The 15,302-nt window shown below is 60.3% G+C and overlaps 2 protein-coding genes across 6 annotated transcripts; one reads left to right on the forward strand and one right to left on the reverse strand.

The window, feature by feature from the left end:
* The first annotated feature begins 265 nt into the window (after positions 1 to 265).
* LOC127591830 (trans-L-3-hydroxyproline dehydratase) lies at positions 266 to 3,012 on the forward strand. 3 transcript variants are annotated; one of them, XM_052052060.1, is made up of 6 exons: positions 266 to 408; positions 1,236 to 1,720; positions 1,806 to 1,975; positions 2,122 to 2,247; positions 2,344 to 2,470; positions 2,633 to 3,012. In XM_052052060.1, exons 1-6 carry the CDS (start codon positions 281 to 283, stop codon positions 2,794 to 2,796), a joined length of 1,200 nt encoding a protein of 399 aa, XP_051908020.1. In that variant the 5' UTR covers positions 266 to 280; the 3' UTR covers positions 2,797 to 3,012. The 3 variants fall into 3 exon arrangements, with proteins under 3 accessions (XP_051908020.1, XP_051908021.1, XP_051908022.1); XM_052052061.1 differs by having other exon boundaries at positions 2,333 to 2,470; positions 2,633 to 2,785; XM_052052062.1 differs by having other exon boundaries at positions 391 to 414.
* On the reverse strand, positions 2,925 to 14,716 carry LOC127591828 (disheveled-associated activator of morphogenesis 1-like). 3 transcript variants are annotated; one of them, XM_052052053.1, is made up of 26 exons: positions 14,547 to 14,716; positions 10,484 to 10,716; positions 9,453 to 9,542; positions 8,964 to 9,035; positions 8,741 to 8,835; positions 8,334 to 8,667; positions 8,153 to 8,263; positions 7,972 to 8,075; positions 7,737 to 7,803; positions 7,545 to 7,662; positions 7,324 to 7,462; positions 7,185 to 7,243; positions 6,934 to 7,121; positions 6,533 to 6,811; positions 6,362 to 6,469; positions 6,087 to 6,116; positions 5,748 to 5,845; positions 5,570 to 5,654; positions 5,392 to 5,498; positions 5,199 to 5,287; positions 4,954 to 5,122; positions 4,590 to 4,697; positions 4,454 to 4,514; positions 4,244 to 4,375; positions 3,824 to 3,994; positions 2,925 to 3,665 (listed from the first exon to the last, which is right to left on the reverse strand). In XM_052052053.1, the coding sequence occupies exons 2-26, from the start codon at positions 10,670 to 10,672 to the stop codon at positions 3,447 to 3,449; spliced, it is 3,222 nt and encodes a 1,073-aa protein (XP_051908013.1). In that variant the 5' UTR covers positions 10,673 to 10,716; positions 14,547 to 14,716; the 3' UTR covers positions 2,925 to 3,446. The 3 variants fall into 3 exon arrangements, with proteins under 3 accessions (XP_051908013.1, XP_051908012.1, XP_051908014.1); XM_052052052.1 differs by lacking the exon at positions 14,547 to 14,716 and adding an exon at positions 12,063 to 12,300; XM_052052054.1 differs by lacking the exons at positions 6,087 to 6,116; positions 14,547 to 14,716 and adding an exon at positions 12,063 to 12,300.
* Between the last annotated feature and the right edge of the window lie 586 nt (positions 14,717 to 15,302).

The following is a 15,302-nucleotide window of genomic DNA, read 5'->3' on the forward strand; positions in this document are numbered from 1 at the left end:
TTAATTTTTTTTGGGGGGGGGAATAAAATAAAGCATAATTGTTGTTGATCATTTGTGTCCCCACTATTTGGCTCTTTGTTAAGCATCACCATTTTTTTTCCGGCAGTAAACTTGTATATTTATTTCATTCCCATCTCACATCCCGGGCCCCTTCTTTTAAAAGGTACGTGCATATGTACGGACACTATCATGGAATTAAAAAAAAACAGTTTATTATATTTCATTCAATTCTAAATGCGATCGAGTGAGAAATATCTGCTTCCGTTTTCGATGAACTCTCATGTCCTACATCGCTCGAAGCCGCCAGGGCGCAGCAAAGCGCCTCCCAATTGACTTGGCAACAGTCACAGCGGCGGAAACCAACGAAGAAGAAAAAGTGCCACTCAAGCCGGAAGCGACGTCGAATAGGTGAACGTAAATATTTGACGTTATTCTTGAATTGTTGCTCAAAACCTTATTGCGGTCCGAGTACAATTTTGTCATCGAATGCGCAAGCAAGGATCGCTGAAATCGGTCCTTAATTTGGATGGAGGCGAACTGGGCTCGATTGTCATCTGAGCGAAGGAAAATACTGTATGGCTCCGTTTGACTCGAATCAAATCGGGTCGCTTCAAGTTATGTTGCCGAACTTCCTAAAAACTTTGTACTCGTGATTTTAACTGCTTGTTGTAAGGTGTCCTTGAGTTTCTAGAAAGGCGCCCACAAATAAAATGTATTATTATTATAAAAACCATTTCGATACCCCGGATGAGTAGCAGTACTTTTGAAGCTGAAAAGATGGTACCTTGATTTACGACTGCCCTCGTTTATTTGAATGACAACCGAGAGGAGAGTAGAGTATGAACACACAGAGAGAGAGTTATTTAGAAACAGGTTTCGGATTCGGCACTGCTTGAGATTGACCCCAAAAGTGCCTGACCGAGAGTAACTATTTTGTTGTCCCTACACGATGACGCTGATGTCAATTTGATGACTTGTTCAGCTCTCGTCCCTGGCACAAACACATTGCGAGAAATACAAAGCAAGAGCACTCACCGGGTGCTGCCGCGCGGCACGACTCACGGCCACACGCCCAGACTATGAGCAGGCAACGCCGAATGACTCGGGAGGCCACGCAAGCGCGGCCCTGCCTGAAAGATAGGAGAGTCCCCCACTGAGTAGGGCCTCGACCCGACCCGACAGCACAGAGCAAAACTCTGCCAATAAAAGGGCTAAACGGCAACCTCGCTCCTCAGGGCTGCGATGGACGTGCGGCTCCCGCCACACGGGGGCGCCAAGCTGTCGGTGGTGGACATGCACGCGGGCGGAGAGCCTCTCCGCATCATCGTGAGCGGCTACCCGGAGGTCAAAGGCCACACGTTGCTGTCCAAGCGGCGTTACGCGCGCCAGCACCTGGACCACCTGCGGCGGGCGCTGATGCTGGAGCCGCGGGGCCACGGCGACATGTACGGCGCCTTGCCGGTGGCCAGCGAGCTGCCCGACGCCCACCTGGGCGTCCTCTTCATGCACAACGAGGGCTACAGCACCATGTGCGGGCACGCCGTGATGGCCCTGGGACGCTTCGCCGTCGACTACGGCCTGGTGAAGGAGCCGCGCTCGCCCGAGACGCCCGTCAACATCCACTGCCCGTGCGGGCTGGTCAGGGCCTTTGTGGAGTACGCGGACGGGAAAACGGGCGCGGTCAGGTTCCTCAGCGTGCCGGCGTTTGTCTTCGCCACGGGTGCGTGATGGAGCGCGGCGGGGGCGGGGCCATGAGTCACGCAGGAGGAGAAATGCATTGAATGCGCTCCCTGCGCTCGCGGCAGATGTGACGGTGGCGGTGGAAGGCTTCGGCGACGTGACGGTGGACATCAGCTACGGAGGAGCTTTTTACGCCATCGTGGACGCGCGGCGCTTCGGTCTGGACGTGAGCGAGTCCCGGACCAGAGATCTGGCGGACGCCGCCACGGCCGTCACCAAAGCCGTCAAATCGCAGGTAGGCCGGGGTGGCGCCGCGCCAATTGGCCTCGATTGCTCGATTGGGGGGGGTGGAGCTCCGTCGGACACGGTGAGCCTAACGATTGACTTGTAGAACGAGGCGTGAAAAGAAAGGTACCCTGCGGTGGTGTTGAACGTGCCCAGGTGAAGCTGCGCCACCCGCTGAGCGACGACCTGGCCTTCCTGTACGGCACCATCCTCACCGACGGCAAAGAGGAGTTCTCCTCCTCGGACGCCACCGCCAACGTCTGCGTGTTCGCAGAAGCGCAGGTCACCCGCTCGCACGGGCTCCGGATGAAAGTCGCGGCGGCGTCGCGGCAGCACCGCAACGATACTTTCCTCTGACTGGTTGAAGGTGGACCGCAGCCCGACGGGATCCGGCGTGACGGCGCGAGTGGCCCTCCAGTACCACAGGGGTCAGATCCAGTTGAAACAGTCCAGGACCTTCCGGAGCGGGGCCACCGGATCGCAGTTCACCGGCAAAGCCGTCGAGGTAACCCGGCCCACGTGGCACAAGGGAGCAGTTTCACGCCGGCGCTTTTTAGCTGGCCCACGGGGGCATTTCACACGGAGCAAACGGATGGCCTCCAAACAAGAAGCAAAGATCAAATCCATCCATACCGCTACATTCTGGTTTTTGTTTTTACCTGCGCAGGAGACCACGTGCGGCGACTTCAAGGCGGTGGTGGTGGAAGTGGCCGGCGCAGCTTTTTACACGGGGGTGTCTTGTTTGGTGCAGGAGACGGAGGACCGGCTGAAAGACGGCTTTGCGCTCAAGTGAGCCGCTCGCTTGGCGCTTTTTCTTCAAGTCCACTTTGAGTCCAAATTGGACACGTTTTTCACGCTTTCTGCTGCATTATTATAAAAAGGCAAATCCGAACTTGGTTGGCTCCGTTTTTAATGGCGTTTTAGCACGCTAACCACAGCTTGGTACGTGCACGTGGGGGTTTTTCTTTTTTATTTGAATACACAAGTGGCCACACTTGAAATTGGCCATTTTAGGCCCAGGCCTGGAAAAGTACCGACTTGACGTAACACCCCCCCCCCCCCCCCCCCAGTTTAGGCCGACTCTTAAACGGCGCATTTGCACTCAAATGATGGCTCTCGACAGAAGCGCAAAGCTGTTGAGAAATTTCCAGGGGGCTTGGCGTTAGGACGACGCCCAACCGCCCCCCCATACGTTTGGCCGTTCGCACCCGGCTTTCCCATCCGACGACTTTCTTATTTGTCATTCTCAACCCTGAGAAATGCCGCAAACGCGTCAAACTATTTGAAAACAAGAATGGGGTTAAAGCTCCGATGCGGGAAAAAGTCCAGCTCCAGTGTCTCCCTCCATCAGTCACTTGTGTCGTCTTTGAGGGGAGTGCTTGTCTTGTTTGCAAGCAGACAAAAAAAAAAAAAGAACTCAGCAGATCCTGTCCAACGGCGTCTTCCGGTGGGGGGGGGGGGGGGGGGGGGATGCAAAGATGCTAGAAGTTGAGCTTGGTGACGGGTCGTTCGCGGCCGCCCTCCGAGTTCTGGCTGTTGACGCGCTTGCGGTTGCGCTTCATCTTGGACAGGTCCTTGTCGAAGACCTCGCCCGAGCGCAGCGCCGACACCAGGTCGTCAAACTCGCCGCCGCCGCCGTCGTCCTCGCCGTTGGCCTTGGCCTTGCGCGCCTTGCGCTCCTTCTCTCGCTGCTCTTTGAGCTGCACGGCAATCCCACGGGAGAAAACAAGAAAAAAAAAAAAAACGACGTCCGCAGACGGTCGACTCGATACGCGTCGCCAGCTCGCGCTATTGCGTAAGGCTCGGACGCCAGTGCCAAGCGGGAAAATGACTCGGGCGGCTCCCCGAGCGCCGTTACCTGAGCTTCCATTTTAGCTCTGCGCTCCTCTTCCTCTTTGCGCCGCCGCATGTTCTCGTTCTCCTGCCGCGCCTCGCCGAAGGACTGCAAGAACTGGTCGAAGATACCGAAGAAGTCGTCGGGCTGCGTCTTGCCGGCATCCTCGCCAAAGTGCTTCACGGCCTTGACAAACTGCGGGAAGAATGGGGGTGGGGGGTGGGGGGCATTAGCGCTCCTCGCCAGTGAAGCAGAGGCTAAATCAAAGGACAGGACGGCGGGCTCCGGTTTCCACTCGTAAAGACCTAATGGAGGCCCGACTCTCGTTAAAACCAAAGCCCGAGGCCATATCCGGCCCCCCGCCTGGATCTGTTGGAGGGGGCAGAGGAGAGGACGCCTCGACTCTTGGTCTCCCCCCCCCCGCCCCCCCCCCCCCCATCTCACCGAGTCTTTGGCCTCCGCCATCGAGTCCTCCACGTCGGAGAAGCCGAAGCCGGCCACGGTGATGAACTGGCTCACCGCCGACACAAACTTGTCGCCGGGCTCCTGCGCTCGCGTCTTCTGGTAGGCCAGCTCCTGGACACGACAAAAGCGAGAGCGCATCGTGAGCCAAATCGGTAGTAGGGGCCAAACCTGCGTCGGCGGGCCACGTACGCTCTCCACGCTCTTCAAGCCGTTGCGCAGGTTGCCGACGTCTTTCTCCAGCTCGGTCAGGCTGGAAGAAGCAAGCGCATCTGAGCCATGAAGGCTCGCAAGTGCTGAAATGGCGCTTCGGTGAGGCTCCACCTACTTGACTTTGGCCGCCTCGGGCACACTGGGCAGGTCGGCGTCAAACTCCAGCACTTGGGGGTATTTCTTCTCCAGGATGGCGATCAGGTAGTGCAGAAGGTTGACGTTCCTGGCGAGAAGGCAAGTCCGTCACTTGCGGACCAAAACTTTCAAAGCGCTCCGCGACCCCAATTTTTTGTCATGACGCAAACGTGATGACCACGCAGACCGCTTCAACCCCCACCCCCCACATCGAGACCTAAGACTTAAAAAAGGACGGCACCCGCGTGAACGCGACTTTGCTCGAAGCCATTTTGAAGCCGTTGCGCCAGACGGCCTCGTAGGCGGCGCCGGGGATTTTGCAAAAGTCGGTCGGCGGCCCTTACTTGTCGACGCTGGACTTGGTGTCGGCGATCTTGTTGAGCGAGGACACCTTGAAGCCGTAAGCGTTGCCCCGCTGGCCCTTGTTCATGTAGTTGCCGAAGGCCAGCACCACCTCCAGGAGCTGCCTCAGCTTGCGGCTGCGCACCACCTCTTTGGACGCCTCGGCGAGAGCTGCGGGCGCCCCGGGCACACGTCGGCTTTCGGAGCCTCCTGCCCAACGGCGGCGGCGGCGGCATCGGCGGCTCACCTGCCACTTTGGGCTTGATCTCGGCGATCCTCTCGGCAAACTTCTTCTTGAAGTGCAAAGACTGCAATCTCTGCTGGTAGTGGTTTATTCTGGGGGGGGGGGGGGGGGGGGTGGACAACAGGCTCCGGCGTCATCAAAGGAGGCCCGGCATCGGGAGGAGCCCGACTTCAAGGCGGAGCTCGGGCGCGCTCACCTGCTCATCTCGTAGAGGAAGCGCTCGGGTTTGGCCATGCGCTCCAGCTCGTGCCGGTGCTCCTCCAGGAGGTCCACGTCGCTCTTCTCCGGGACAAATTTCAGCAACTGAAAAGGCCCAAAAGGGTTGAGCCCCCGCCAGGCGTTTGGCAAACCAAAGGCAGTGGCGGCGGCGGCACCTGCTCCAGCATGTCTCTGGGAAGGTCCTCCTGCTCGTCCATGCCGAGGATGGCCCTCTTCATCTCCTCGTTGGACAGCTTCAGCCTGCGGCGGCACACGCGCCCGTCATTTGAAGCCGGCGGCGTCCGCGTGCCCCCCCCCCCCCACCCCCCTTGACGCCCGCCGTCAACACGCTACCTGGAGAGGAGGATGTTGCAGTTTTGCGCTCGCCGGCCGTCGATCACCGACAGCTCCTTGGGCTTTTTGGAGCCCGGCGCGTCGTCCTCGGCCTCCTTCTGCAAGACACGCGGGCAAACGCAGCGGCTTCACACGCTCCCTTTCGACACGGGAAGGCGTCGGCGGAAAGCGGGCGGGATAGCGCCGTTCCCCACCCCTGACTTAAAGGACCCCTTGCCAATCTATTAGCTGCAGCTCAAGAGGGGCCATTTGCTTTTCAAAGGAAGCGGCTAAGAAACTAGCAAGCGCGGAGCGAGCGGCGGAAAAGAGCGACGGCTCGGCGGGCGACCGCGCACTCACCTGTTTGCCGCCGGCGATCGTAAACGAGTCCTAAAGTGGAGCCGGGAAGCGGGGCCAGACGAGGAAGCCTTTGTTAGAATCAGTCCGTCCGGCGACAGCAAAAGCAAGCGCGGGCGCTCAAAGACAAAAGCTGACGGCCTGAGCGGGAGCGGCGGCCATTCCGCAAACGTTTCAAGGGCAGAAAGGCGTGCGCTCCATTTACTCGCCCCCAACAAAAGATGGCGGATGGCGCGGCGCCTTTGCGCGGACCGAGCGGGAGGGGGGGGGGGCGCTACCTGCTGTCGCTGGTAGGCGGAAAAGGTCTTTTCAATGTCCTCCAGGTCCAGAATTTGGAAAACCCGGCCATCGTCGACCTCCGTCCAAACGGTGCCCTCCACTTTATTCTGAAGGGGGGAAAAGCAGAGGCGGTGGGCGTTTGGCGCTGAGCCGGGGGGGGGCTCGCTCACCTCGGCCAGCTTGGCCCAGTTGAAGGATTTCAGCGGGTTGCACGGCTGCGGGATGTTCTTCTTCCTCTGCGGCGGGGGCCCGAGCGGGGCGCCGGGCGGCGGGGGGACGCCTCCCACGGGCGGAGGGGGCGGGGGCCCGCCGGGCGGGGGCGGAGGAGGCGGCGGGGGCGGCGGCGCGCCGCCCGGGGGCGGGCCCCAAGAGCACGGCGCAGGCTGGGCGGGAGGCGCGGGCCCGCCAGGGGCGGAGGCGCAGCCGCCGGGAACCGGGCCGGCTCGACTCTGCAATGGGGGGGGGGGGATCGCACAAAGCGGGGGACAAGTGAGAGTTGAGAAGGGCGCCGTCGGACAGCCGTCCGCCGCTTCTTCTCACGCGGGAACGTAGACGCGAAGGCGAGACGTACGCTGCTGAGCTGGCGCAGGCGCGCGCTAAGCTCGGCCACTTGCTGCTTGGCGTTCTTATGCTCGCCGCTCTCCTTCTCCAGCTTCTCCTTCATCTTGTTGAGCGTCTCCATCATGTCCTCCTTCTCCTGCGTCTTGGCGTCGCACTCGCGCTCCTTCTTCTCCAATTTCTGCTGCAGCTCGTGGCGCTCTGGTTGGGAAAGGCGGCGGTGAGCTGCGGCGGCGGCGGTGACGGCGCCGCGCCGGCGCTCACCTTTTCGCATCTTTTCCGCCTGCTCCTTCCACTGCTTCACCTCGTTCTCGTTGACCAACCTGAGCGAGACGACATCATTCAGGATTTGTTTTGGGTATCGCCGAGGGCCTCGACTAATAACGTTTTTGGGAGCACTCACATGCGCACCAGGTTTTTCACGTTGAAATTCTCCAGCGGCGCCACGTCGGGATCCTGGCCCTTGTCGTTCTGCAGCACCATCTGCTGGACGATGCGATCCAGGAGCAGCCAGTGCTGCACCGCGTTGCCGCTGCGCTTGTCTGCGCGGGCGGGGAGAAAAAGCGCCGAGGGGAGGGGGTCAAGAGTCGGCGGCGAACGGGCCGAAGCGCGGCCGACACGTACGTGGCATGAGGAGGCAGTGATGGAGGACGGACATCAGGTGCGGGTACGCGTCGCTGTGGCTCATCTTCTTGCGCAGGAGCTCGAAGGCTTGGCTGGCGCTTTTGGTGTCGACGTGGACCTGCCAAGGCAAGCGGCGCGCCGTCAGCGAGTCCCGCGGGAAGGCGCGAAGGCCGCCGCGTGCCGCCGCCTCACCGCCTCGAAGCGCTTGGCCAGAGCCAGCTCGTCGTCGTTGCGCAGGATCTCAAAGTAGTCCAAATGCCTGCGAGAGGGCCAAAGGGCACAAAGGCAGAAAGCCTTCTCAGCCCGCTTTTTGCCATCTGGAGTCTTCAAGAGACATTTTCCAAAGGCATTCGGGACACCTGCCATGCCCTTTTCCTTTTTTTAGCCTGACCTCGTTCTGCTCACCGCCCCCCCCTCGCCCCCTCACCTGTCCAACGTGGAGTTCTCGTGAGAGCGCAGCTTGTCGATCACCGGCTGGATGCCCAGCATGAGAAACTCATAGCGCAGGTGGATGCGGAACTCCAGACTGGTCTGAGGGGGACAAAAGGGCGTCAGCGGGGGCGTCAAGCGGGGGCGCGGCAAAAGAGCGTCCGGAGCCCGGCGGCGACCTCTCCGGCGCCTTGACTCAGCACGGCGTTGACAAAGGACATGATGGCCGTTTTCAGGTTGACCTCGTCCCGGTAGCGGCCCGTGCCGCGGTCCAGATCGTTGAGCAGCGTCTGCGGGCGACAGGTCATTGGCGGCGCTTTCCCGGCCGGCGGCGGCGGCGGCCGCGTCCCGTCCGCGCACCTGAAAGCGGGTCCTCTCGCGGGCGAAGCGCTGGTAGTGCAGCATGGCCTCCAGGATCTTGCGGTGGCCGCCGGGCACCAGGCAGACGGCGCCCAGGATCTCCAGCGCCGCCACCTTGGCGCGCACGTTGTCGGCGGCCAGGCTCTGGGCGATGACCTGGATGCTCTGGCCGTGCGCCAGCACGTGGGCGCGCCCCCGCGAGTTGTTCATCAGCGCCTTGATGCAGCCGATCAGCGAGGTGTGCACCTGCGACTCGGCCGTCTCGTAGTCCATGCTCTTCAGGAAGTTGAGGATGCACGTCAGGCCGTCCAGGTCGATGAAGCGCGTCACGAACCTTTGGGAGCAGGGCGCTCGTCGACTGATGGCGGCTGGGGAGGTGGTGAGGGGGGGGGGGGGGGGTGTCTCACCTCATGGGCTGAGTCCTGAGGGCGGTCTTCAAGCTCTCGATGCTTTTGTTCCTCTCCTGCTCGTCCTCCTCCTCCAGGGCCGCAAGCGTCTTGCGCTGCATCGCAAACACGGAGGCGGCATTTGTCACTGCCACGCCACGCCCCCCCCCCCCCCATAATGCCACAGCGTGTTCACGCCCAATTTATTCTTATCCCCCCCATCCCAGTTGACGGAACGACTTACGGCCGCCATTGAATTGAGCCGATCGATGTAGTACTCGGGCCAACTGGTGGCGCCCTTGTCCGCCTCTTGTTCCTGGAAAACACAAAGGGGCGGGGCTTGAGGGTCGGCACCGGCGACGCTCGAGCGCGATACGGACGGGACGCGCCAGCAGAGGCGCGGCGGCGGCCTTCGGGCTGTGGATTGAGGCCACGGCTTCCTGCTGAGTTTGAAGCTTTGGAGCGCCGGCGCTTTGCCAAAAGAGGCCGGGAGACTATTTGCATTTGAGGTGAAAGGGGGCCGCCGCAGCCGACGCCATTTCACGCGGCGCTATTTCGGGACGGAACCGGGCCACTATCTGGGACGGCGGCGGCCGAGCCACCAGATGAGACGCGTCGCCATGGAGAGTGCGCCCCCAAGGCCCCCCACTGAATTCAAATGCGTGTCAAACAGGGGGGGGGGCAGTCTTGCTAGGGGCTCCATTTTCTTTCCGGGACGACGTAGGCGCGTTACCTTCTTTTTGCTGCAGTAGATCTGCCACTTTTTGTCGGCGGGCAGGGCGAACATGGCTTCCCTGTGCTTCTCGGTCAGGTCCAGCTCGTCCTGCGCCGTGAAAAAAAAAAATCTGCGGATAAAATGCTTCAAAAAACAATGACAGCACACCAACGACGGCTCTTTTCAGCCACGTGCGGTCCCGACGCGCCCCCCCCCCCCCATGGTTTGAGCGCAAACAATGCATCATCGGCTTCTTCAAAATCAAACAAATGGCGGGATTTGGGCAGGTGGTGTCGGGCCAGGTTTGATTTGATTCTGGGGGCGGGGCCACGCGACTAATGCAAGAAGGGGGGGGGGCCGGGGATACGAGGCGTGTCGGGCAACAAACATCTGGAGGCAAGATGCGAGGTCCCCTCGATACGTCGCGCGGAGTCGACTGCGGCGCATTTGAAGCCTGCCGAGCGTCTCCAAGCAAAAAGAGTCGACGAGCGCGTTGGTCCACCGCAGAGAAGACGGATGCATTTTGCTCTTTTTATCTTCCATATTTGGCAGGGTGGCCAACGAGACATTTGGCTGTTCCGGATGAAATGCCCCGCCTTGTTTTGTCGACGCCAACTCGGGCCCCACGCGAAAGTTGGAGGACGCCGTGCTGCGGGGTCCAATGGATCCGGATTGGCCAAGCGCGTCGCAAAGCGCAAACGGCGTCGGATTGGACGCGCGGCGCGTACAAGGCTCCCGCGCGCTGCCAAGAGAGCAAAAAGCAGCCGGCCATTTCTTTTTTTTCGCTCAACCCGGGGACACAAAAGCCTCCTCACGCGCAATTATCTGCTCACACGAGGGGGGGCGGGGGGGACGACAAAAACAAGCAATTAGCGGAATGAGGCCCGTCGTCCGTGCGGAAAAAGGTCCCGCTGACACGAGCGCGGCGAGGGGATGGCCAGGGGGGGGGGGGGGGGGCGGAGCGAGGATGAGAGCAGCTGGATGAGGAACGAGCCATTCTTCCCGTCTGGGGACGGCGCCGGGGGAAGGGAACCAGGCTGGCTTCTTACCACCAACTCGGAGAAGATCCCGTCCAGCTCGTCGTAGGCCGGCATGGGCAGCGCCGGCTCCATGGCCTGGGGGCCAAAGTCCTCCCGCAGCCTGTAGGTGATCTCCGGCTGCTCGCTGCCGTTGAAACAGCACAAGAAGGACGAGAGGCCGCCGCCGCCGCCGCCGCCGTTGCGCTTCCGGGGAGCCATGGGCCGCTCGGGTCGCGTCACCGCCTGCGCCCCCTCAGAGCGCCCTGGAAGACAACAAAGCAGCAAAGACGTTAGCTTTAGCTTGTTAGCGACTCTCTTGGCTGCGTCTCAGCAGGGGCGGGGCTACAACTCCAGTCGGGAGCGGACTGTTGTCGGCCGCCAGGTGAGGAGGCGTGGCCGCGCAGAGGGGCCGGTGGCCCCCCCCCCCCACCATCTTGAAGCGGCACAGCTCCTTGGAGGGGAATCAAAAGGAGCAAGTAGGCCACTGGTGGAACGCAGCCTTTTTCGGAACAGGAAAAACTGGCAACCGCAAGGTCACCTCGTTCACGTGACGAGCGAGAGCCGAGCTTCTCCGGCGCCTTTGAAATATTTGACGGTCGGCTAAGGCGCGCCGACAAGGCAAGGCGCCATCACGAGGAAAAGGGCATGCGGGGGTGAGAGCGTGCCGACTTCAGCGGGGCGGGCAGACCGCGGCGAGGCCACGCGGGCCCACACGTGGCGGCACGCTTGGTGACTTTTCTCCAAAGACGAGCGGGTGGGGGGCCTCGGCAGGCGGCGTCACGCTCGGCGGCGCCAAAGCGCGCCTTTGACCATATTAGTCCGCAGAAGCGGGCGTCCTTCCCGCCGGCTTCCGCATCAACTCTTGAGGTGGCCGGACGGGCGCGGGACGGGCGCCGTCCCATTTTTGTTGCCTTGGGGCCCCCGTCGTCACGTTCTACTTTTGCTTCTCTGACTTTTGAGCGCGTTTGGCAAAGGACGGGCTGTGGCAAACGACGGCTTTCTTTCTTTGGTGTCCACTTGAGCCACAAACATCTCAAAAGATAACACCGTCCCAGTTGTAATCCCCCGAACGCACCCCCCCCTCGGTTGCTACGGCAACCAGAGCAGTTGCCCTTGCGTGCTGTGGTGGGCCATTAAGCCCCCCCTACCCCGGCAGCCGCCCGTTCGTCGCCCTCACATTTTAATCTCGGTTTTTCTTGTTGTAGAGAAAACAAGTGTCGGGGGTGGGGGGTGTCACTCCATGAAAATGAAGGGAGGGGCTCGGTCTCGGAGTCCGGAGGGCATTTGTGGCATCACGCGACGGGAGGCGCAACCTGAGAAGGATGGCGACAGCCCCCCCCCCCCTTTGCTCAAGGTCACTTTTCTTTCCATCCCAAAAGAATGTCGCCTCCGTGCTCTCCGCCAGCATGGATGCCAATTTCCCCCCCCCCCCCGCATACGCCTCGGGGGCCCGCCGTCGGTCAGAACCCGCCGTCGTCCGCCCTCCCCCGCCCGCCGGCCGCTAATTCGGCTCCAGCGCGGAGGAGTGACGAAAGGTGGGCCGACAGCAGCCCCGCGCGCATTCCGGCCGACGGATAGCCCGCCGGCGAGAGCGGCGCTCGGGTCCTACCCTCTCCGGGAGTCTTCTGGCGCCGCTCCTCTTTTCAAGCCAAAATGCTCAACCGGCTGCAGCAGCGTTGAATCCATGCGGCTCCTTCGACCCCCCCCAAGCCCTTCCGGCGGTTCGGCCGCGCAGATTTCTGCTGATGATGTCTTCAAAAGAAACTAAACAAAACAAAAAAAAAAAAAACTTGCCGTGCCTGCCGTTGAGATCTCCCCTCCCCTCGCTTGACTCGCTCCTCCGCAGAATGCGGTGGGAGAGGTGTGGGGGTTGGCGGGGGGACGACAGGCACAGATGTTCCTGGCTCTGGGCCACGCCCCCTTCGATACTCCCTCACTCTAATAGGATGCAGCCCGGCGGAGGACGCCGCCCAGTACCGAAGCGCACACGCCCCCCCTGGCCTCTGGACAACAAACCAAGGCGAGGTGTGACATGCATGTGGGGGCAAACCAGGGGGGGGGGCACGTTGAATATCGTACGAATAAAGGACGAAGCGGGAAAAGGAGGGTCTTGTTGCCAGAAGCACGACTCCGTGTCAAACATTCCTCGGCGGTGGGCCAGGGGTCCCGCTTTCCTTCTCCGCCGTCCCTTCTGGCTTAACCCGACAAGAGTTACGCGTGGAAGGGCAACAACTCCCAGCGGAAGGCCGCTTCCCACCCGACGGCCGCCGCTAACGTGCCTCGTCACAGATTGACAGAGTTGGCAGGTCGAAAGGCCGAGGCTTAACTTGTTGATCCCCGCCGATGTAGGCCAAGCGCCGCGCCACTCCAGGCCGTTTTCCTCGGCGGCGGACAGATAAGGGGACAAAAGCGTCGGCAGGGGTAGGCGCCGACTCACCACGACGCTCTGCGGCAAACTATCATATGATCGGAACGGTTCAGAGCGCGTCGCCCGGCCGCTGAGCAGCGGTCCAAAGGCGTCGGGGACGTTTGGCTACGCTAACGAGTAAGCTGGATCAACCCGGCGAAGCGGCTCGGGCATTTGATTAGGACGCCTCCCAAGGCCAAAGACACAGCGATGAAGGACGGGGGGCAGACGCTTCATCTTCCTTCCTTCCTTTCCTTTCCAAACGGGGGTGTGGCTCTACTCACGCAAGTGGAGGGGGTCCACCGCCTGAACACTGGGCGACGAAGCCTCCAGCAAATTCCCGACGTGTCCCAACTTGCGAGCGCTTTGCAAACGTGGCGCTGCGGCGGCATGTCGGGAGCGCCCGCCGCTCTCTCTTTCTGCAGCCCGATCCGGTCCGAGCCCGCCGCTTTCTGGACCGGCTCGACGGGCGTTGACGCATTCATAATTGCCGGGCGGTGGAGGGGGGGAGGGGTGTCTCTTTAGCTTGCCAGCAATGTGCAGAATGTCAACTTGGTGGTCGGGGCGTGACCAACGACGGTCGCCCAGCTGTTCCAACAACGGGGACGAATCCAAAGCCGGAGGGCCGGGTTGGGGGCAGGGTGTGGCGCGGAGGGGGGTGGGGTGATGGTCCGTGGATGGTGGAGCGGCGGGGCCTGCGGGTGGGGGCCCGTGGGCGGGGGCGCTCGCACCAGGGCGACGGAGGCCGCTCGGACGGAGCGGCGATGCTAAATGAAGCCATTGTTGTCCGTCTCAAACGCAGCACAAAAGGGGGGGGGGGCGATTGTTGCGGCGGAAGGACCTCCGCATCCATCAGGCGACGAGACGCGACCAGGCGGAAAGGAGCGCATGACCGGTCAACGGCCGGCTGCTGCCGGCAGGTCACAAACTTGGCTCGTCTTTTTCACTTTGTTCTGTTCGTGTCGATCTGGAGATCCGTCGTTGAAGAAGATTCGGATTCTGAAAGGCTCCAGATGGGCTTGATTTTCACCACGGTTCTTACTTTGTTTGAATACACGGCCGACAAACGCTCCATCCCATTGCTGCCTCTTTGTTTTAATTAAGACCGCTGAAGAACAGAGCCCGTTTGCCTTTTTCTTTGATCAATCACGACTTTGTTGTTGAGGGGAAAAAGGAAAGAAAGAAAAGCCAAAGGTTGTGACTTTGTTTTCGGCGAGCTCCGTTTTGCGCCATTTCTGGTGACGCCAAACATGGTGGTGGGGGGACATGCCCCTGCACTTTGGGAGCCGGTGTTCCAAAGAACAACAGGTGCATTTCGTCCCGAGGGCAATGATCCAGAAGCCATCAGTCAAGTGCACCCCCCCCCCCCCACCCCTCACTCTTCCTCTGCGATGAGGGAAAAACGGCAGCGAAAGGGCGCATCTGGAAGCCTGCTGCCAGGAAGTAGACGGCGACACTTTGATGTGGAGGCAGCGCTCACCGCCTTGTAGCTTGCGCTGGCTCGCGGACACCGCAAACGAGCATTTTCTCACACGACACTCACGTGTGCGCTTCGCTAACTCGGCCCCAAGTGCGCCATTAACCAAACGATTTGACCGCCGAGCGAGCGCCGCCCGGAGCGGCCACTCATGACTGCTGCTGGCTCGCCAAGCAGAAAACAAACGAAGAGAGAAGAGCTCGTCTCACCTCGTTCCGTTGAACATTGTCTTCCGCGAGCTTCCGGGTCGGCTAGCAAAAGGCTCCGGGGGCGGGCGGCGAGACGCTTTCACCCAAAGCGACTGCCGGGCCAAAGAAGTCACTTGTCCGCTCGCTCTCTCGGTCCACCCGGCGGCGGGTCGCTCCAAATCGCGTGATGTCATCGATGTGCTCGGATCGTCGCTGCGCATGCGCCGAGCTGGGTCACCACTAAACCGGAACGGAAACTGTTGAGTCAACGCTCACGTCCAAAAGGCGTCTTGTTATTTGGGTTCTCTTCGTTTCATTTGCTTTCTCCTTTTTTTTTTTCATTGCATTGTTGAAACTACACTTTCATATTTTCATCTTCTTTGTATTTTGTTTTGAACTAAAACTCGTTTTTTGATAAGAAATGACATTTTTTGTGTGTGTTTAATATTGGAACTGGTAAGCGTGAAATACATTAAATGGGGCAGTCACAACCTAAAAGAGGAAAAACTCATGATCGTATAAGATAAGATATCCTTTATTTGTCCCACACTGGGAAAAATGGCAGCCTTTACAGACATTCCAGAATGTAGGTACAAAGAAGAAAAAAAAGCAACAAACACCGTTCAATGAAGTGCAATATATAATATAAAATGGATCAATCGCAGTGCTATTTACAATTGTCCTTCACGTCATTGAAGTATTATTCATTCATTCATTCATCTTCCGAGCCGCTTGATCCTCACTAGGGTCGTGGGGGGTGCTGGAGCCCATCCCAGC

The sequence above is a fragment of the Hippocampus zosterae genome, chromosome 19, assembly GCF_025434085.1.
Source record: "Hippocampus zosterae strain Florida chromosome 19, ASM2543408v3, whole genome shotgun sequence".
Lineage (NCBI taxonomy): Eukaryota > Metazoa > Chordata > Actinopteri > Syngnathiformes > Syngnathidae > Hippocampus > Hippocampus zosterae.